This window comes from Cucurbita moschata, unplaced genomic scaffold (assembly GCF_002738365.1).
Source record: "Cucurbita moschata cultivar Rifu unplaced genomic scaffold, Cmos_1.0 Cmo_Scf00054, whole genome shotgun sequence".
Classification (NCBI taxonomy): Eukaryota; Viridiplantae; Streptophyta; class Magnoliopsida; order Cucurbitales; family Cucurbitaceae; genus Cucurbita; species Cucurbita moschata.
The window spans coordinates 1,882,841-1,905,307 of record NW_019268570.1 but is presented as its reverse complement, the minus strand read 5'-3'; the positions used below and the strand labels follow the sequence as shown (position 1 = coordinate 1,905,307).

General features: G+C 38.9%; 1 protein-coding gene across 3 annotated transcripts; it reads left to right on the top strand.

The window, feature by feature from the left end:
* Positions 1–9,169: 9,169 nt before the first annotated feature.
* Positions 9,170–13,620, top strand: LOC111436452 (NADPH-dependent pterin aldehyde reductase-like). Of its 3 annotated transcripts, none has more exons than XM_023074241.1 (5): positions 9,170–9,425; positions 9,493–9,562; positions 9,646–9,839; positions 13,072–13,244; positions 13,322–13,620. In XM_023074241.1, the coding sequence occupies exons 1-5, from the start codon at positions 9,210–9,212 to the stop codon at positions 13,416–13,418; spliced, it is 750 nt and encodes a 249-aa protein (XP_022930009.1). In that variant the 5' UTR covers positions 9,170–9,209; the 3' UTR covers positions 13,419–13,620. The 3 variants fall into 3 exon arrangements, with proteins under 3 accessions (XP_022930009.1, XP_022930010.1, XP_022930011.1); XM_023074242.1 differs by having other exon boundaries at positions 9,658–9,839; positions 13,322–13,468; XM_023074243.1 differs by lacking the exons at positions 13,072–13,244; positions 13,322–13,620 and adding an exon at positions 10,340–11,464.
* The last annotated feature ends 8,847 nt before the right edge of the window (positions 13,621–22,467 follow it).

The window sequence follows — 22,467 nt, the reverse complement described above, 5'->3', positions numbered from 1 at the left end:
AAATCTTGGTATTTTGGGCTCATCTGGACTTCTTTCTGCTCTTCTTGCATCCACTGAGCCAAAAGGATTCAAATCTGCGGCTAAGAATCCTGCTTGGGTGGCTGCCATGGATGAAGAAATTCGAGCATTACAACAAAATGATACTTCGACTTTGGTTCCTCGCCCTGCCAACACCAACATCGTGGGCTCTAAATGGGTGTTTCGTATTAAATATTTGCCTGATGGATCTGTCGAGCGTTTCAAGGCTCGTCTTGTTGCCAAAGGTTATACTCAGGTTCCTGGTCTTGACTACACTGACACTTTCAGTCCGGTTGTCAAAGCTACCACTGTCCGTGTTGTGCTTTCTATTGCAGTCACAAATAAATGGCCTCTTCGACAACTTGATGTCAAGAATGCTTTTCTCAATGGAACTCTTATTGAACGTGTTCATATGGAACAACCTCCTGGGTATATTGATCCTCGATTTCCCACTCATGTTTGTCTATTAAAGAAAGCCCTCTATGGTTTAAAGCAAGCTCCTCGTGCTTGGTTTCAGCGTTTTAGCTCATTTCTTCTCACACTTGGGTTTTCTTGCAGTCGCGCTGACACGTCCCTTTTTGTCTTTCATCAGCAATCTAACATTATCTATTTGCTTCTTTATGTTGATGACATTATTGTTACCGACAACAACTCATCTCTTATTGACAGCTTTACTCGCAAGCTTCATTCTGAGTTTGCTACCAAAGATTTGGGTTCTCTCAGTTACTTTCTTGGTCTTGAAGCTTCACCCACTCCTGATGGTGTCTTTATTAGTCAATTAAAATATGCTCGAGATATTCTTACTCGTGCTCAGTTGCTCGATAGCAAACCAGTTCATACTCCCATGGTTGTTTCTCAACACCTGACTGTTGATGGTTCTCCTTTCTCTGATCCTACTCTCTACAGATCTCTTGTTGGCGCCCTTCAGTACTTGACTATTACGCGTCCAGATATTGCCTATGCTGTCAATTCTGTCAGTCAATTCTTGCATGCCCCTACTGCAGATCACTTTCTTGCTGTCAAATGTATTCTTCGCTATGTCAAAGGAACACTCCACTTTGGTCTTACCTTTCGTCCATCCACTGTTCCTAGTACGCTAGTCACTTATTCGGATGCTGACTGGGCTGGTTGTCCCGATACTCGTCGTTCTACATCCGGCTATTCTATTTATCTTGGTAACAATCTGGTTTCTTGGAGTGCCAAAAAGCAACCTACTGTCTCACGCTCCAGCTGTGAATCTGAGTATCGTGCTCTTGCCACAACCGCTGCTGAACTTCTTTGGGTTACGCATCTTTTGCATGACCTCAAGGTCCCTATTTCAAAGCAGCCCTTACTCTTATGTGACAACAAAAGTGCTATTTTTTTGAGCTCTAATCCCGTTTCTCACAAGCGGGCCAAACATGTTGAACTAGATTATCATTTCCTTCGAGAACTTGTTATCGCTGGCAAACTTCGCACACAATATGTACCCTCTCATCTTCAAGTTGCTGACATCTTCACAAAGAGTATTTCTCGGTCTCTCTTTAAATTTTTCAGATCCAAGCTTTACGTTCGTTCAAATCCGACGCTCAGCTTGCGGGGGGGTGTTAAGGATAGTTGACCGTTCACTATAAGGCAAATATCTAGATATTTGCCTTACATTACGGGTTACCATATTTGCCCTCTTATTAAAGGTAAATATATTGCATTCATTTATTATTCTTTTCTTTTATTACTATTTCCATAATATTTGTAATTTACCATATTTCTGTATCCAGAAAATGATTATAAATAAGAGAACTCTCACCTCCATTTAGGTGTGGTGATTCAGCAAATATTCACAGTATCAGAATGCCAGCTACTTGCTTGATCTTGAACAGAATTATCAAATCTGGAGAAGAATCCTTCCCTAATAAAAAGAAAGTCAAAATATCATTGCTATTATCAAAAGGGATAAGCCAACATTACAAAATGGACAAGCAGGTCAAGTTGCCAGTGAGCTTGAGTGAAAAACAACTGGCAAAAATTCAAGGTTGACACTGAAGGAAACAATACACGACTCTCATTCTGAATCAAGTGAATTAGGGAGTTTTTCTTCCTCAAAATTTTTGTAGTACCCAAATCCTGACCTTTTACATTTTCACAAACTTCAAAGTAGCTTACTATTGTTCAACTTCACAACATTTGGAAGCTCCCAATCAAAGAATGTAAGTCTTCCAAGCAGGTAGCAAGTTTTGGACCTCAGACTTCTTGGTTTAAGTTAACGACCCTTAACCACAATGTCAGTGATCAGATTTGTGTTTTCTTGACTATAACTAGTAATGAATTCAAGTTCAACGAGGAAAACAAACAATGTCTATCCGTGTTAACATTAATGTATAAATAGACGTTAGTATGAAGGTTTGTTAAGCTCTAGGTTTAGTTTAACCAAATTAAGACGCATTAATCAGTGACCAGATAACTTTTGGATTGAGGATATACAATCGCATATGAAATTGATCACTATTTCTCATACCTCGGTATGTCAGAAAAATTTAGTTTCCTAATAATGTAATTAGCATTAAGGATGTCGCTAGACATTAGATATTTCATCTTACATGCCAATGATAATTAGAGTGGCATTGATGAGATACTTGTAGCAATTTACATGGCAGTAATTTGATACTAGTTGCCCACCCACTCTCGAAGTTTCTCTTATCTGCAAGCAATTTACTAATGATATTCAGACACGGCAGTATAGGTGTCCCGAGGTTATTCTTGGATCTAAATATTCGACTCCAACAGATATGTGGTCATTTGCTTGCATTAGTTTTGAGTTGGCCACTGGTGATATCCACACAGTGGTGACAACTATGAAAGCAGAGACTTTTTCAATCGTTTGAAAACCATGCTACAAAGTTATTTATTTATTATTATTATTATTATTATTATTTGTTATTGTTGTTTGTTTGAGTTATCAATGAGTTATAATTTTATTCTTTGACACGTTTCTTTTGCTGTAGCTGTAAGAGCGGCATAATGTGGAAGTTTACCTGATACAAAAATATTTGGTCGGTTGTTTTTTGTTTGGTTAACTGGTTGAGGAGGCTCAATTTAATTTCAACTATGTCTTACACTAAATATGTCAGGGGAATAATTTGAAAAGGTTGTCGTTTGGAAAATATAAAGAATTTTGCTGTTAACTTGATACCTTTCTTTCCGTGTTTTTAATACAATGTGGCTATTATCTCAGCTAATCGTATTTCCCTTAGCTCGTAGGATAGTGGTAGTATACATATGGTACTTGTTTCTTAATTTTTTAAAATAACTATGATATACATGTTCTGGGAATAGCAAAACAAGACTTTGCTATGAGTATCAGCTTATTACATGGACCTTCTCTTCTCGAAGTTGGATCATTTCGCATTGATGATGAAGCTTCTTGGAGTGATGCCTCGCAAGGTAATGTTTACATACTTACAAATATCATGTCATCTTTATTTTATATATTTGAAAAAATTTCACTTATTTATATTTTGCTGTTTGTTAAAATATCCGGCACAGATTGCATTAGATAGTTGCTATTCAGGGGACTACTTCAACAGATATAGTGAGTTGATGGAGCCGAAAGTCTGCGTTAAACCACTTAGTCGTCTTAGGATCCCAATTCCTCTTTAGCACCCATAGAATATAAGATGACGATTAGAATATGAGTTCCATGCTTTCGGTTATCGATAGGAATATCTCTCTAAGAAGCCTGTATGAGTGAATCAAGTTAAGATTAGGCACTACAACTAAAGCGGTTTACACATTGACCTAGGTTAGTGTGTTTCTTGTAGACCATGCACTCCAGAATTGTGAGCGGTGATCAAAAGTTTAGACCGGTGTGCACCCAGAGATTAGATTAGCCCCCAGGAGCTAAACTTGAGTAACTCAAAACACGAGATGAGATTTAAACCACCTTGACACCCCTAAAAACCTAATAGACTTTCACGATAAAGATAACTAAGAAAGCTTAACTGACCCTATAGCAACGCGATGGTATAACCAGAATATCCACCTCTTATCCCTTCTAGTACACATTTAGCGCATGACCTACCTAGTAGTATAAGTACTATTGAGCCAGGCCTAGGCTAGATAGTGTAGTGTGTCAAGGCAATTTAAGTCTCTCGTGTGTGGAAACAATCAGAGAGTCTTCTGAATAGGACCTTTGTGTTGTAAGCTTGTCTTGAGATGGGGCAAAGGAGCTTACATATAGCCTATTAGTTGGTCGACAAATGGGGTTACTCCCCTCTTTTTAGAGTGTCTCAATGGCCATATGGAAGGATTTTCAGCTAACCTTCCATAGATAATGACGATGTTCATAATAGCTAAATGCCATGCTATCTAACACATTTTTTTCCTAAGTCTAAGAAAAGAAAAGTAGTTCACTCTAGAGATGAGATTGGTAACCAGTAGATTCGTAACGCCAGAAACATGTGAACCACCTCCATTGAACCTAGAGTGGGCCCATGAATAACTAGATAACCGCTCGACACTTTCAAGTATTCTAATACTTAGATATAAGTAGAGATTAGGCTCAAACTTTCAAGTACCCTAATGTACATCTACTAGATTATAGATGTGATGAGAGCCTACTAATAGTTTACGGTGAGAGTTTTCACTCACTTGCTTTACTTCTCTTTAAATCTTTTTTCTCTCTCTATTCTTTTCTTCCTTAATTAATTTTAGGGTGATTACATACTCTCTAATTAATTAGAAGTGGCAGCCTAAAATTTAATAAAACCTTTCCAACAAACCCATGAACTTGTGGGTTCAATTTTAAAACAAGAAATACAAATAACAACATGGTCATAACAAAACATTAACATAAATCCTAGTATGAAAATAGAAAACCTATACTATCAATGAACTACTAAGAAAAAACAATGCAAACTACTCTCCTATTTTAGCTCAGCATCTATGGTCATTCAAGCATCACCGTCATTCATGTATGGACACTTTACTTTTATCTAAAATATAAAGGTAGCACGTGGCTTAAGTATTTTAAGAAATATTAATTTAGTAACCTTACTGTTAGGGACAAGTAATGCAAGCACACACATACATGAAGGGGTCTATCCTTTAAAACAACAACATGACTTTGAGCTCTTTTCAGTCCGAGCAAGATTGGATGTGTGGTACTTCCCCGCACACGGCCCACGTACGCACATATGGACCTACCAAGGGGGCTCATATACATATTCCTTGAGTTTGACTCATCAAGCTAAACGCCTTGATGCGTCGCTAGCCACCATGGAGGAAAAGGCCCACATGATATTATGACGAACATAGATATCGAAGGTACGAGTCTATACTGACATAACATAATGGAAAAGTATTTCGATACACATGACATACATAAATGTATAAGGTCCCCATGACTTAAAATCATAGAATATAATAAGAATAATTTGGTTCTTCTTTTCATTCATGGCATAGTACACGTATGAGTCATGTATGCATAGTACTGATCATGACTTTTAACATACATCACCATTAAATCTGTATGGCTTATATCATGACTTTACATGGTGTAATAGAACATCTCATACATTTATAACATGACATAACATAACATACATAACATTTCATATTGTACATATCATGTGGCATAATAGAACATCACATACATTTATAACATAAAATCATAGGTCATCACATAACATACATAGCATAGCGTAACATTTCTAATTATGATGCATGTTGGGATCACGAGGCATGTATCATCGTACATCATACAATTCTTCCAACTAGTCTGAGACTGTCCTTTAGCGTTTGTTTCAACCTAGGTGGACCCATGACATGACATTTTTACTTACCTGTTTGACCTTAGTTGCCGCCCCTAAATATTTAAAACTAGTCTGAGACTATCCTTCAGCATTTGTTTCAACTTAGGTGGACCCATGACATCATATTAGAAATATTTTAATGAGATTCACTTGCTTAATTCTCAAATAATTTTCGAATTCTAGCTCAAGATAGTTTAAATTGAGCAATTGGGGATTATACTGACCTTATATTTGTGCGATAAAGCCAAAATCAGTTCTGAAAGTGATAAGGCAGCCCTAATTCTCAACTCAACGATCCACACTTATGTTGAAGTAAGAACCCTTGAATCAAATAAATTAACACCTCCTTATACAAAATTCGGATCAACCCAGAGATAAGGTTAGAATTAGATTACCTCTCAAGATAAAAAATCTGGAAGCAAGATTTGGAATCTTGTTCTAAATTGAGTCACTCCATAAACGAGCGTGATCAAGATTTAATTGAATGACTCAGATGCAATTTACTACAAGAATTGCTTCAAACTTAGAAATGACAAGAATGATGTTCAAATTTCTAAGGGTATTTGTAGTCTCTTCACAAAACAAACTCCCAACTCTTCAAATACTCACTAGATAAGATAGTGGCCATAATTCACTCTCACTCGTTGAAATCTCCACAAAAAAAAAAAAAAAAAAAAGAAGTTATAGCCACTTTGACGAGTAACTTTCCACCCTTTTGCACACCGTAAGAAATTATGAAATTAAAATAATAAATAAAGTTTTCTAACAAATTAGAGTGCAATTTATAGCAACTACATTTGCTACTTCAACCATGCAAATATTCACTTCTGAATCTCCATGGTTCTTCCTCAATTGAATCAACTTGTAACACATGAAATAATGGTTGAACCGATCCTATCCAATTTTTTAGATGAAGAATGAATGCTTGCTGAATATTCTTCGCCTTAGATCGTGTAATAGGTCCAGTTGGAACATTTGGAACACCTTGATCCTTATCATCTGCCCCATCTTCAAAAGGATTCGTTCTCAAATCAGAAAAATCACCACCTACATCAAAAGGACTCAAGTCAAATGTACTGAAAATCCTTGAAGTAGATCAATTTTATAGGCAATGTTATTAATTCTTTCAAAAACTTAAAAGGTCCTCCCCTCTCGGATGTAACTTTGTCTTCCTTTAAGATGGAAATCGCTCCTTGCGAAAATGTATCCAAACCCAGTCACCAGGTTGAAAAATGATTTCCTTCCGTTCTTTGTTAATTCTTGAAGCAACTTTAAAATTTTGTTTCTCATTTCTCTCGTTCATTTCTTTGTGCAATGTTTTGATCAAATCTGCCTTACTTGTGGTTGCTTCACTCACAACAATATTAGAAGGAATACGAAGCAAATCAAGAGGCGTAAGTGGTTTAAATCTACAAATAACTTCCAAAGAGCACAATAAGTGGTACTATGAATTACTCTATTATATGCAAACCTTACAAATGACAAACATTCGTCCCAAAACATTTTGCTTATACTTAGCTTTAATTCATGAGATTCCTTCCTAAATATGATTTTTTTTTTCTTTTTATGGATTTTCAAGTATATCCCTATGGATTAAACTTAATCTTTCATAAACTATTCAAATGACACGATCAACCATTTCAAGATATTGAATATGATATCAATATAAGTATAGCTTAACTGGTTTAGAAATATGTTTTATTCTAGAGAGATTAGATGTTCATTCGAATCTCCCAATCTTAAAGTAAACAAAAAAAAAAAAAAAAAATTGATGAGTTATATTGGATAAGAGGAGAAGTAGACAACAAAGACACTTAAAAGTGATGATCTTCAAGAGTTGATGCTTATCATGTTATTATCATTTTCATTGCCCCCAAAATTCTCCGTGCAAACAAATGTTTCGAGAAAATGGAAGTGATTGATCTTCATACATTAAATGCTTATTTTGTTATATCGTTTTACAAATATTCTATATGAAAACAAATGTGCCTTATTATTTGATTTATATTCCAATAGGCATCCATGTGATTTTTTTTTTTTAAGAAAGTTAAAAAGAATTTATTCCTTCCTGTAATTGAGACTTAAAATTTTTTTTATTTTATTAAAACTTACAAATTTACCAAACACAAAATTGAAAGATTAGATTTCATTAGACAAAAAAAAATTTAAGTTTATATCTAATACATAAATTAACTTCAAGAAGCTAATAGACATAAAAATGAAAGTTTAGGAACCTATTAAATACTTTTAAAAACTTAAAACCTAAATAAACACGAGATTAGAGTATAAACTTATAACTTAACTTTTTTTTTTTCTTTTATTTTCCTTGTACTCTCTAGCTTGTCCAAATTTAATTTGTTCTCCTGTCACTAAGATACATAAGAAATTTACTAAATTTTTTAAAGATGCAAACAGAGTCATAGACTAAGAAAGAGAGAGATCTATGATATATATATGATACGAAATAACCCAAGCTATCTTAAACTACATCAAGTGACCTTTAGATTACTTTTAGGATAGGTTACAAACTTTATGTTAGCTTATTAGAATATTAATTCTCGAATTTAAGGAGGTTTTATTATATTTTTTTTAGTTTTAGAGAATAATTTTTAAAGTTTTAAGTTGATTGTTATAAGTATTATAGACATAAGATTTACAACATTTCAATTGACCTTAGGTTAAGCCATAAACTAGTTTCTTTACCTTTCTTGTATTTAGATAATTCAAATTAGAAACAACTTTCTTTTTTACAATTGATCTTGATCATCAAGTTTTTCTTATCGTTTTGCAGTTTTTGCATATTTGAGATCTCAAAGTTTTGTTAAAGGTTTTTAAATCAAATTTCAAGAATTTCATATCAATATATGTAACAACCCAACTTTCTAAGATATCTATCTATGGTTATGACTAAAAGGTAACTATTTAGAATAAGGTAATTATCTCTATTGGTATGAAATTTTTGAAGTGGTTCCAAAAACAAAGCAATAAGACCATATGTCGAAAGTGAATCATATATGCTTACATAGATTCTCTTTGGTATCATAGTCATAGTTAGCTTCATCGGTGATATGCTGAGATTTTGAACAAAATAAACGAGCTTTGTGAGTTAGTCCCTAGATTGGACTTAAAGAAAGAAAAAGGAAAAAATAAATAAAAAAGGTGCTTGAGATACCATAAATAAATAGATCTATCGAATAATATGTATTTGATATAAAGAGCAAGAAGGCGTGTGGGGCAATTTTCATTTGCGTAATCAATACGCAAGCTACGTGGTCCTCCTTCCCTTTTATTTTCATCCACAAATCTGTGGATAATGGTTGAAGGATCCTTATAATACCGCGTATTCACAGAACCATATTTAGACTTTCATCTATCTTTCTGGAATAGTCTCAAGCAACCTTCATGGCCTCGACCTTGAGCGAATCCTCGAGAATACCCACAAACCCTTCAAGGGTTGTGTTGATAACTGGCGTGAGCAAAGGTTTGGGGAGAGCCCTAGCCTTGGAGTTAGCTAACCGTGGTCACACCATAATTGGCTGTTCACGTGACCAACCTAAGCTTGATTCCCTTCGTCAGCAACTTTCTTCCAATAACCACTTGCTCTTCAATGCTAACGTGGTAAGCAAATGCTCTAACCCCACGTCCTAAGTTCTTAGAAAAGTGACTCAAAAGGTTTGTTTTGCAGAGATCAAACGATAGTGTTGAAGAACTAGCAAGAGGGGTTGTCCAAAACAAACTTGTACCCGATATCATTGGTATTCCTCTCCCTTTTTTCATATAATTTCTTACTTGAACCAATTTTTGAGAAACTAAACACTTTTTTCTTGATTATTGATAGTGAATAATGCAGGTGTTGCTAATAGAATTGGGAATGCATGGGAGGTGGAGGTCGAAGAATTTGATAATGTTATAGATACCAATGTGAAAGGGATAGCAAACGTTTTGCGCCATTTCATTCCTCTTATGATTCCAAACAAGCATGGAATAATCATTAACATGTCTTCAATAGCGGGAAGAACTGGAATTGCACATGTATGTCATTTATATTTAAAGTTTTATGGAAAGATTATTAGTGTTGACTTAGTAAAATAATTATTAATTTAAGATCAGAGAAATAGTTAGTGATTAGTTAGTGATTTATTTGAGAGAAGGAGAAATTTAGGAAAATAGTTAATGATTTATTTTTAGGAGAATTGTCGGTAGTTTTATCTCGAGGAAAGTTAAATTTGTTAGTATTTTCTATAAATACTTGTATGGTCTATTCATTCACAACAACCCATAGAATTGAAAGGTCCTGTGTTCTAAGAAACTCTCTCAAGTTGTTGTTTCAGCATATTTCAATGATAGGTCATATCCAACCTTTGGTATTAGAGCTAGGAAGCGAAAATAAATGCCAGTCACCTTACAAAGTTGTCGGAGGAGATATGACGATTATAAAAAGCAGAAAGTAGGGGAATGTAACACTCCTATACCCGATACTCACGAAGAGTAACTACGCAACATGGTCGATAAAGATGCGTGTTAACTTATAGGGACAAGTCGTGTGGGATGCCATGGAGCATGGTGATGACGTTGATGAGCCTAAGAATAGGATGACTCTTGTCGCCATCTACCAAGTAGTCCTGGAGGATATCTTTCTCATGTTGGCAGAGAAGGACTCGTCAAAGAAAGCATGAGAGACGCTGCAAACAATGCATGTGGGAGTGAAACATATCAAGGAAGCAAAGGTGCAAACCTTGAAAAGTGGGTTCGAGTCTATCTGCATGAAGGAGGGTGAATCAGTAGACTCCTTTACTATGAAGTTGTCGACGATCGTCATCCATTCATTAGGCGACAAGGTGGAGGAGATCTCCATCGTCAAGAAGTTCCTTGAAGTTATTCTCCCGAGATTCATGCAGATTGTTAGCTCTATCGAGCAGTTTAACGACCTCAAGAATATGACGGTTGAGGAGGTCCTTAATTATCTTAAGGTTCATGAGGAGAGACATCGTTGCTACGAAAACAAAGGAGAGGAGAAATTCCTCTTACTCACACATGAGGAGTTGCTCGCATGGACAAAAAAGAAAGATGTAATTGACTCTTATTTTTTAGGTACAAGGGGACATGACAGCTATAACAAGGAAAATAAAGGTCATGGACGTGGTCGCGGACATGGCCGCAGACGTGGTAACAAAGGAGGTCATGACAATACCTCACAAATCCATGACAATGCCAACCTTGGGAGGACAAGAGTATGATCAAATACAGGCATTATGCGGTAGAGGGCCACAACAAGGAGCACGAGGAGGAGACAAACCTCACATTCACGGATGATGAAGAGCGTGCATTAATGTTGGCTGAGACAATGCCCAACTTGTTGATGCTCAATAAAGAGAAGGGATGAAGAAGACCAAATGGAGACTAACATGTGGTACCTGGGCAATGGAGTGAGCAACTACATCACTAGAGACAAAGCAAAGTTCAAGGAGCTTGATGAGAAATTCATTGGAAACATGAAGTTTTGCGATGCATCAATTGTACCGATCAAAGGCAAATGATCCATCTTGTTCTAATGTAAGAATGACGATCAACATCTATTGACCAAGGTATATTACATCTCGAGTTTGAAGAAAGTAGCAGAGTGGAGAAGAAAGTAGCAGAGTGGAGTAAGTTGGCTTGTTCCTCGAGTGGAGTAAGTTGGCTTGTTCCTCGAGTGGAGTAAGTTGGCTTGTTCCTCGAGTGGAGTAAGTTGGCTTGTTCCTCGAGTGGAGTAAGTTGGCTTGTTCCTCGAGATATTCGATAGAAATGGAGCCTTGTTGATGGAGGTAAAACAGTTGAAGAATTGCCTGTATAAGATACTATTCGAAGACCATCAACATCTTCTAAAAGTATCTATTAGCATTGGTAGTGAGAAAGGGAAGAAGAAATCAATGGGTCGGGAGAAAAAGGAATCGAAAAAACAAATCCTACAAAAAAAACTAGAGGCTACTTCAATTAGCAAAGAGTATGTTTCATCAAACTTGTCATCTCAACCAAAGAATCAACCAAGGTTAAAAAACAAAGGAATACCTTACAAGATAATGAAGTTCGTATGCAAAAGAGAGAAACGAAAGAAATTGCATGTTCAGGAATTATAATTTCTTACGAAGAAGATGGAGTTGATAAGGGATTAAGCAACGTTAATGCTATGGAGCAACATACAGATACTCTCACAAAGGTCCCAACAAGGATTAAGCTTTCGAGATATGCTGAAATTACTCAAAGTAAAGAATCTCAAACTAAATGAAGCGGAGAACGTGAGTCAATAACTTAAACATTTAGGGGAGAATGTGAGTCACTTAACCACTTAACAGGGGAGAACGTGAGTCAATAACTTAACCACTTAACAGAGGAGAACGTGAGTCAATAACTTAACCACTTAACAGGGGAGAACGTGAGTCAATAACTTAACCACTTAACAGGGGAGAACGTGAGTCAATAACTTAACCACTTAACAGGGGAGAACGTGAGTCAATAACTTAACCACTTAACAGGGGAGAACGTGAGTCAATAACTTAACCACTTAACAGGGGAGAACGGGAGTCAATAACTTAACCACTTAACAGGGGAGAACGGGAGTCAATAACTTAAACACTTAACCACTTAACAGGGGAGAACGTGAGTCAATAACTTAACCACTTAATAGGAGAGAACGTGAGTCAATAACTTAACCACTTAATAGGGAGAACGTGAGTCAATAACTTAACCACTTAATAGGGGAGAACGGGAGTCAATAACTTAAACACTTAAACACTTAGGGAAGAACGTGAGTCAATAACTTAAACACTTAAACACTTAGGGAAGAACGTGAGTCAATAACTTAACTACTTAACAGGGGAGAACGGGAGTCAATAACTTAAACACTTAGCAGCGGAGAAGTCAATAACGAATTAGTACAAATAGTTATTACTTAAATTTAGGAAAATGGTAACTGATTTAGTCGAGAGAATTGTTATAGTTGTCATCGGGAGAAAGTTTAGGAAAATAGTTGAGGGAATTGTTAGTGAGTTTAACTTAAATGAACGTTTTTTAGGGCTTTCTACCTTGTAAATACCTTCAATTGTACGCTCTATTCACAGCCACAGACAAATTTAAAAGCACATTGGTTAAGGTTTTTTTTTTTTTTTTTGAAACTCTCCCCTCAAATTATTCTATTTGATTCATTTATTTGTTTTAGTATATTTCAATGGTTGATTCATTTATTTTAGTATATTTCAATGGAATCATAATTTCACTGTATCGACAGATTGCACCGTATTGTGCATCTAAATGGGCAGTTGAGGGGTTAAGCAAATCTGTAGCAAAAGAATTGCCGGAAGGAATAGCAGTTGTGGCCTTAGATCCAGGCACCATAAACACAGACATGCTCGTTTCAGCTGCTGGCAGTGCAGCTTTAAAATATCTACCACCTGAACGTTGGTATGGATATCATCAAATCATATATAAATATATCCTTTTGTGTGAACTTATACATTCATTTTTTTTATTGTAATAAGGGCTATAAAAGCAGCGACAATGATTCTTGATATCACTACATCAGACAATGGAGCATCCCTCACAGTTAAGGATCCAACCGAGTTGGCCAACCCATAATTTCTATGCCCTTGGATGATAACTAATTTGGTAAGCATCATGGATAGAATGTTTAGATATTAGATAAATAAGAGTGATGAATGTATAAATGTGTAGAATGTAAATTTACTGATGGGTGAGTTGTAATTTGTGAGATCTTGCAGGATGTGTAGATGTATTTAGTTGTATTTACGATGCAAGTTAAATAAATTAATTGATTAAAGAGTTAATTGTAATGACCCGATGCAGGTTAAATAAATTAATTGATTAAAGAGTTAATTGAATGACCGGATGCAGGTTAAATAAATTAATTGATTAAAGAGTTAATTGAATGACCGGATGCAGGTTAAATAAATTAATTGATTAAAGAGTTAATTGAATGACCGGATACAGGTTAAATAAATTAATTGATTAAAGAGTTAATTGTAATGACCCATTTACAAGCCTTTTAATTACTTAATTACTTACTGATACATATGACTCACGTAAAAAAAGATAAAATTTCTCATTTTTAAAATAAAAGGTGACAAAAGAGAGATTAAATGATTTAAAATATAAATGCATAGATTGAATAAAACATTAGCATACCCCAACTAACCGACAATCCAAAAGTAAACATTGAAAATCAGGTTAGTTAAAATATGGTAAAATTTGGGAGGAATTAAAGTCAGATAACATTTTTGTGAAAACCAAACAAATGGTTCTAAATATTGCAGGTTTCACTTCCTATTGTATCCTTAACCAAATAGATAATCACATGCTTTAATTTAGGCTTTAGGTAATTCTGGCCTAATTTCTTCTTACCATCTGAACAAGTGGAGATGGAACGAAGTATGAAACTTACCCTTACGGGTATGTATAGGTTGTCCAACCTTTATGTTCTTTGACTTAGGTAACTTCTTTTACCTATGTTGTGGATGTTTATGTTCTTTGACTTAGGTAACTTCTTTTACCTATGTTGTGGATGTCTGATGTCTAAAGTTTAGGCGCTACATCATAATAATCTGGTGGGGTAGTATGATATGTATTAGCCTAAACATCATCCATGGGAGGTTAGTTGGCTCCCCTGCAGAACTATCTAATAACTAGTCTGGGTGATGACTCCTTAGTGATTGCCCGCTCCTGTGTTTACCTGTGTGGTTTCATGCCCTCTCTCAAAATGGGTTCTACTAGATAAGGTAGAGCATTTGGTCACTATGACATGCTACACTATCATGTTTAAACTTGACTCGACGATACCCGTACTCTTATTGATCGACGTAGTTTCTAGTTCTAGATCGATCCCGAAATTGACTTTCTTGACTGGGGCAAACTTGGAAGATCCTTACGGAAAAATATTTACGAACTCTCTAACGATGTGTACTGGTGAGACTATTTGCTTGTTACTGTTGTTTAAGGTCACGCTGGTTAAAGATGCACTTGCGCCACTATGAATCATCTTCTTGGCTTTCAGTACTATTACGACTTTTGAGGTTCTTTTGGAAGTGGCTCCCTTATAGGTAAAGTTGTCCCCTGACGGAAGGTTGAGAGTCACTATTCAAGTTTCACAATTTATCAGAGTGCGGTTCTCGCCTAGCCAATCTATACCCAAGATGACGTCGAAGTCTTACATGCTTAACACTATCAATGTAGCTTCGATGACACGTCCTAATATTGTTACACTACTATCCTTAACCCTATGGGTAACTAATAATAACCCGTGAGCAGGGGTGGACACTGATAGGGTGACCTCTAAAGGTTTCTTCTCTAGGTGTGCTAGCTCTACAAACTCCTCAGATATGAACGAATGTGTCGAAGTCGAATCAAATAACACTAAAGCCAAATGACCAAAAATGGGTAGCGTACCTGTAACAACTGCGTTCGGCTCGTCAGCTTGTCTAACTATGGTTGCTTGGGCTACAGCTCACCCCTACTAATGCCGAGCAACCCGACCTCTCTGATTATGTGTCGCAGGTCGATTGACATGCTGATCGTTCCTCTAAGGGCAATCTGCTGTAAAATGCTCTACTTAACTACATCTGTGGCATGCATCTGTTCCTGCTCTGCACTCCCCCGTGTGAGAACACCGACATCTAGGATAAATGGTTCCAATGGAGAGTTCTTAATAGATGAATATATCGGAATTTCAGAACCTGATTCATTCAATAAGAAGTCATATTTGAAGAGTTTCATTCAAGAATCTTACCTTGCAAGCTTTTGGATTTGGACGGAAATGGAGCGTCGGCCTCTCGATACTATTTGTCCTTCTAAGAAGGGGGTCCTTGTGTGTGGATTCACGGCTGAAGGTAGATTTTCAGTGGTGGTTCGACGAGTACTCCGGCTTACCCTTCCTCTCTCCAGTTTTCATTCTGTCTTTTCTTTTCTAGGTGATTTGATTGGGATCCTTGGACTTCTATAATGGGTTGAGGTTTTGCCCCTCTAACTTTGACTTAGCAGATTTTTTTTTAAGTGTTACTAACTATTGTGATATCCTACATTGGTTGGGGAGGAGAACGAAACACATTTATAAGGGTGTGGAAATCGTTCTCTGGTAGACACGTTTTAAAAACTTTGAGAGGAAGCCCAAAAGGGAAAGCCCAAAGAAACAATATCTGCTAGTATTGAGCCTGAGCCGTTACAAATGGTATCAGAGCCAGACACCAGGTGATTTACCAACGAGGAGGCTGTTCCCTGAAGAACGTAGACACGAGGCAGTGTGCCAGTAAGGACGCTGGACCTCGAAGGAGGTGAATTTAGTAGGGGTCTCACATCTATTAGAGAAAGAAACGAGTGTCAAGAAGGACGCTGGGCCCTGAAAGGGGGTGGGATTAAGATATCCCACATTTGTTGGGGAAAAGAACGAAACACCCTTTATAAGGGTGTGGAAACCTTTTCCTAGCAGACATGTTTTAAAAACCTTGAGGAGAAGCTCAAAAGGGAAAGTCCAAAGAGGACAATATCGGCTAGTGGTGGCCCTTAGGCAGAGCTTTAAAAATGTACTTTTTGTATTATCTGTATTCTCTTACTATACATATCTAAAATCATCACTATAAACCTTTAGCCAAAATTCTCACGGTATTTTCTTTCTCTTATTTTTGTGTTCATCTAGATCAAGTGTGTGTATTATTGTATGATCCTAAAATTGTTTTCTTATTTGCTTTAAACAAAGTCTACCTTGCATGGGTCACATTTGTGCTCCTTTGAAAATTTAAGTGTCAGCTTGTTTTCTTTGTATTCTCTTTACTACATTTGTGCTCCTTTGAAAATTTAAGTGTCAGCTTGTTTTCTTTGTATTCTCTTTACTATACATGCCTGAAGTCATCACTATAAATCTTTAGTCAGAGTTCTCCTTATATTTTCTCTTTTATTGTCACGACCCGATTTTTGAGATTTCGAAAAATCGAATCGTGACTAAAAAGACGAAATTGAAAACAAATAATTAAAAACAAAATAAAATAGGAGGTAAAAATCCGCCAAAAATTTAAAACAAGAAAAGGAAATCAAGGACACCAAAATTAAATATAAAATCAAAGTCAAATGTTACCGAAGGGATTACAAATATAAAATGAAATACAAAAGACTCTAAATATGAAAACGGACGAAGGACTCTAAAAAACCGACAAGGGACTGAAGCTCCGGAATGACACCCATATGTGACAGTGCAACTCTCGAACACCTCCCCGTATCAACTGGTACCTAAAAAAAAAGGGAAGAAAGGAGTGATTATAAAAATATACTCAATAAGCAACCTACTTGTAGGTTCTTTTCGCATCCTTATCTTAGTAGGTATACACGGTCTTATCTTTGGATTCTAGTGAGTGCGAATCCCGCTACAACTCTCTTTGCGCGACCTCATAAGTAAATCTGAGGGGATCGTATGGTTGGATCTGAATATGTGACTCTCTCTGAACATCATCCGTGGAGGTTAGCTGACAACCCTCGCACGGGACCATACATCCACTAAATTTGGGGTGCGACCCCCTGTGTGCCGGTCAGCTACTGAGTCATCCTACGTGGCTCCACGTTCCCTGCTCAAGGACGGGTTTCTACGGCCCAGGAGTCCTGTTCAGAAGACCCCTTAGCTACCACCACTAGGTTTGGGCACCTGTCACACTTCCCTATCCGGATCTGTCATGCTCAACGATTTCCGTACTGGAGCTCTGTCTCGACGGTACGATATCGGAGCAGAGAGGGAAGTGAAGGTTCTGATGACACTATCCACACTGCTTAACTCTAGCGGGCTACCTACAGTTACCGTGGTGACCTACTATTCTTTCTAGGGTGGAACTTGGTGGCTTAGACTTGGATTCATGCATCTCTAGGATTCTCGTGCAAGGTCTCACAAACCTATCAGGTTTTGAATTCTGGGCTTTGGATCTGCCGGTAATCGTTTCACGGGTCTAAATGCACAATGTTCTAGAGGTTCCCCAATCTAGGGTCTCATCTAGCCTACTTAGTCACAAGCACCCTAATCTAAGCTCGTAATTTCTTCCTACTCATCAAGAAAGATAACACAAGCAATCATCATACATAAGAGTTAACACGCAGCAGTTCATGCAATATTAACAAACATGCTCAACGGGAGGATAACATCCATCTTCACCCGGAGCGCAGATTTTACAAGTTTTCCATCCTCCTCATGCAGACATACATTATCAGAATCTCAATCTAAACAGTTTACATAATCATTCGTATGTAGAAGTCATAGATTTCCTTATTTATTTCATTTTCATGGTTTTCATACTAATATGCTAGGTTCAGCTAGCTAAGTTTATGGGAATGATAGCATGCATGCTTATTCCAAGCGGTTCCTATAAGTACTGCTCGTGGGAATCCAAATGGCTACTTACATGGTTGACGCGTGCCTTTCCAAGCTCGAATTATTTGCCGGAAAAGGTTCCAAAAATTCTGAAATTTTCTTGATAAGTCCTAATTCACATAAAAATAGGATCAGAGTTGAAATCGGGGCGAAAAACAAGCAAACGGAGGTCGAACGGAGGGAAAAGGGTTACTCACGCGCTCTGTGACACAATCGCGCTTTCGAAGGCAGCGGACTAGCGATTGTGCGGCACTCACTTTCCAGCGACAAGTGAGTTGAGCCTATTTGTTCTTGCGTCGCCTACGGCCGAGCGACGTACGGTCAAGCCTCTAGCCTCGGTTTTAAAAGAAGGTTTTAGAAAACGAGGAGAGAGAGATTTGAGAAAGAGAGATTTTAGAAAGAGACGTTATATAAGCAAGCAAGAGAAAGATAACAACGGCTTAGCATATATAACCTTGGGTAGGGAGAAGTTGACGACTAGTCATATCCCCCTATAGTACATTCTGGGCCATTTTAGTTCTGGCAGGCGTAGACATGATATTTTTGAGGTGTCATACGCTTTAGAATTACAAAAGGAAAAACACTAGAATGAAAAGACATGACAAGGGTTTGGCTTGTCATGGGCATGAGGCCATGGGCAACATGCCCTGGACAAGCATGACCGTGACATCCTCCCCCACCTAATTGGTTGACGTCCCTGTCAACCGACTACTTTCATACCTTGCGATGTGGGTGGCGGCGGAGTTCAGATCTTCGGCGCGTTCCCAGCTTGTTTCCTCTGTAGGGAGATTCTTCCATTTGACAAGGAATTCACGAATCGTCCGTACAGGTCTTCCTATCTTCCTAACCCTGTCGGCTAGGATCTCTTCCACTTCCTTTATTTCTTTTTGCTTCAGATCGATGTTCGGTCTTGTGGTTGTATTTCGTTGGTCGTCGTCTGGATCAGGGTGATAGGGCTTCAAGTTGCTCACATGAATGACGGGGTGGATTTTCATCCATGCGGGTAGTGCCACTCGGTAGGAGGTAGCCTCGATCTTTTTAAGGACTTCAACCGGGCCTTCATATTTACGAACTAGTCTCTGGTCCTTTCGGCTACGAAATCTGATCTGTTCTGGTCTCAGCTTGATAAGGACTTGATCTCCTGCACGAAAATGAAGGGGGCGACGCTTCTTGTCCGCCCATTTCTTCATATGCTTGGAAGCCTTCTCTAAATATGCCCGGGCTATATCTGTTGTCTGCTTCCATTCCCTTGTAAAGTTGTGAGCTTGAGGGTTTTTTCCTGCATAAGGATGATCAATAATATGGGGTAAGGCCGGCTGTCGTCCACTTACAATTTCGAAGGGACTCTTCCCTGTAGATGAGCTGGTTTGGCAATTGAAGCAAAATTGGGCGACATCTAGCAATTGTATCCAGTTCTTTTGGCGAGCGTCGACGAAGTGACGTAAGTATTCTTCGAGCAAGCAATTGAACCGTTCTGTCTGTCCATCGGTTTGAGGGTGATAACTCGAGGAGATGTTCAAGGTTGTTCCCAAGAAAGCGAATAACTCAGTCCAGAACGTCCCAATGAATCTGCCATCCCTATCACTGATGATGCTCGACGGAATGCCCCATAACTTTACAACGTGTTTGAAAAACAGTTGGGCTGTGAGTTCCGCCGAGCATAATTTGGGAGTGGGGATGAATGTCGCATATTTGGAGAATCGGTCTACAATGACCAAGATGGCGTCATATTCCCCGACCTTTGGGAGGTGCGTTATGAAGTCCAGAGATACACTTTCCCAGGGTCTTGTTGGCACAGGTAGAGGTTCCAAGAGTCCAGAGACTTTGGCTTTCTCGACCTTATCCTGTTGGCAGATGAGGCACGTCTTGGTGTATTGCATGATGTCGTCTCGCATGTTTGGCCAGAAGTACCCCTTCTTTATTAGGGCGTATGTTCTTTGCCACCCAGGATGTCCGGCCCACAAGGTATCGTGACATTCCTGAATGAGTTTCTTCCGCAGTTCCCCCGTTCTTGGGACGTACAACCTGTTTCCTTTGGTTATCAGGAGGTCCCCCTCAACCCAAAACTGCCGTGTCTTTCCAGCCTTAGCTAGTTCGACAACAGCTTTGGCCGATGGGTCTTTGTGTAAATGTTCCTTGATGATGTCGCGCATCGATCCATCGATCTTACTTGAGTGAATGTGGGCTAACATGCACAGGGCCGCATGTTCGCCCTTCCGACTCAACGCGTCGGCTGCTTGATTACTCTTCCCTGCTTTGTGTTCGAACTTGAAGTCGAATTCGGCCAACGACTCCTGCCACCGGGCTTGTTTTGCTGTTAATTTTGGTTGATCAAAGAAGTGGCAAGTGGCGCTGTTATCCGTCTTCACTACGAACTGTGATCCTAAGAGATACTGTCTCCAGACTCGAAGGCAATGGACTACAGCCAGCATTTCTTTCTCGGAGACAGTGTATCTTCGTTCGGCATCGTTGAGCTTTCGACTTTCGTAAGCGATGGGGTGGCCTTCTTGAATGAGGACTCCACCGAGAGCAAAGTCGGAAGCATCGGTTTCTACTTCAAATGGCTTTGTCACATCTACCAACCCGAGGACAGGACCCCTCGTCATGGTTGTTTTCAGATTTTCAAAGGCCATTTGACAATCATTCGACCACAACCACGGGTGGTCTTTCTTCAACAGCTCTGTCAATGGGGCGGCTCGTCGTGAAAACCCTTCGACGAACCGCCTATAATAGTTGGCTAGTCCTAAGAAGGACCGCAATTCAGATACGGAAGTAGGAACCTTCCATTCTTGGATAGCTTTTATCTTGTCGCTATCCATACTAATTTGTCCACATCTGACGACGTGTCCAAGGAAGTTGATGCATGTTTGTGCGAATGCACATTTCTCCTTCTTCACATACAGCTGGTTCTGCCGGAGCTTGTCAAACACTAACTTCAAATGCACCTTGTGTTCCTCGAGGGTTGTGCTGTAAACAACAATGTCGTCGAGGTATACTATGACGAACTGATCCAGGTATTCGTAGAAGACCTGGTTCATCAACGTGCAGAACGTAGCTGGGGCGTTTGTCAAGCCAAAGGGCATTACTAGGAATTCAAAGGCCCCATATCTTGTTACGCACGTCGTCTTGGGTTCGTCCCCTTCGGCAATCCGTACTTGATAATATCCTGATCATAAGTCCAACTTCGTGAAGTACTTGGCCCCGTGAAGTTGGTCGAACAAGTCGGATATTATCGGCAGAGGATATTTGTTGCGTACTGTCACCTTGTTTAAGGCTCTATAGTCTATGCATAGACGCAACGTCCCATCTTTCTTCTTCTGGAATAGTACGGGGGCTCCATAAGGGGCCTTTGCCGGGCGAATGAATCCCGCCTTCAACAACTCATCTAGCTGTTTCCTCAATTCGGCTAGCTCGGGCGGAGCCATCCGGTATGCGTTCTTTGCTGGCGGCTTAACTCCGGGAAGGAGTTCGATTTCGTGGTCAATGCCTCGACGAGGTGGTAGTGTTTGTGGTAGACTCTCTGGCATGATGTCGGTATAGCTGTATAAGACTTCCTTGATTTCCTCTGGGACAGTCTCTTCGGTGGTTGCTTCTTCTATCAGCGGTATGGCCATAAATGTAGGTTCCTCTCGTGCGAGTCCCCTTTTCAGTTGTATGGCCGAGATCATTCGAAGATTACCTGGTTGCTTGATGCTTGCAGGTATTACTGTGGGATTACGGTCGGTGATCACCAAGCATTTTGCTAATGGCATTGGGATGACCTTGTGTTCTAGGAGGAACTCCATCCCAAGTACCACGTCGAAGTCATCCATGCGAACCACGACAAGGTCTAGCTCTCCAGTCCAATCCCCTATTTTGAAGGGGACTCTCTTGGAAACTCCCACAATAGGCAAGGCCTCGGAATTGACAGCTTTCATTTTCCCCGGGTCTTTTCCTATGGTGAGTCCCAATCTTCTGGCTTCTTGATCGGCAATGAAGTTGTGGGTTGCTCCAGAGTCTATCAGAGTGCTCTTGCTCGGTTGAGAGTTTATTGTGGCATCTACGAACATGAGCCCTTTCTCTAGTACCTCCTTCGGTTCGACTTTCCGTTGGAGGGCTGACAAGAATTTGAGTGCGCCCATTCGGGGGTTGTCGTGATCTTCCTTCTTGTCTAGCAAAGTCTCGACCCTTGCTTCATTGCTCTCTTGAATGGACACTTGAAGTGCAGTGAGAGAGGCCCGATGAGGACAGTATGACACTTTGTGGGGGCCTTTACACAGCATGCATTGCAAA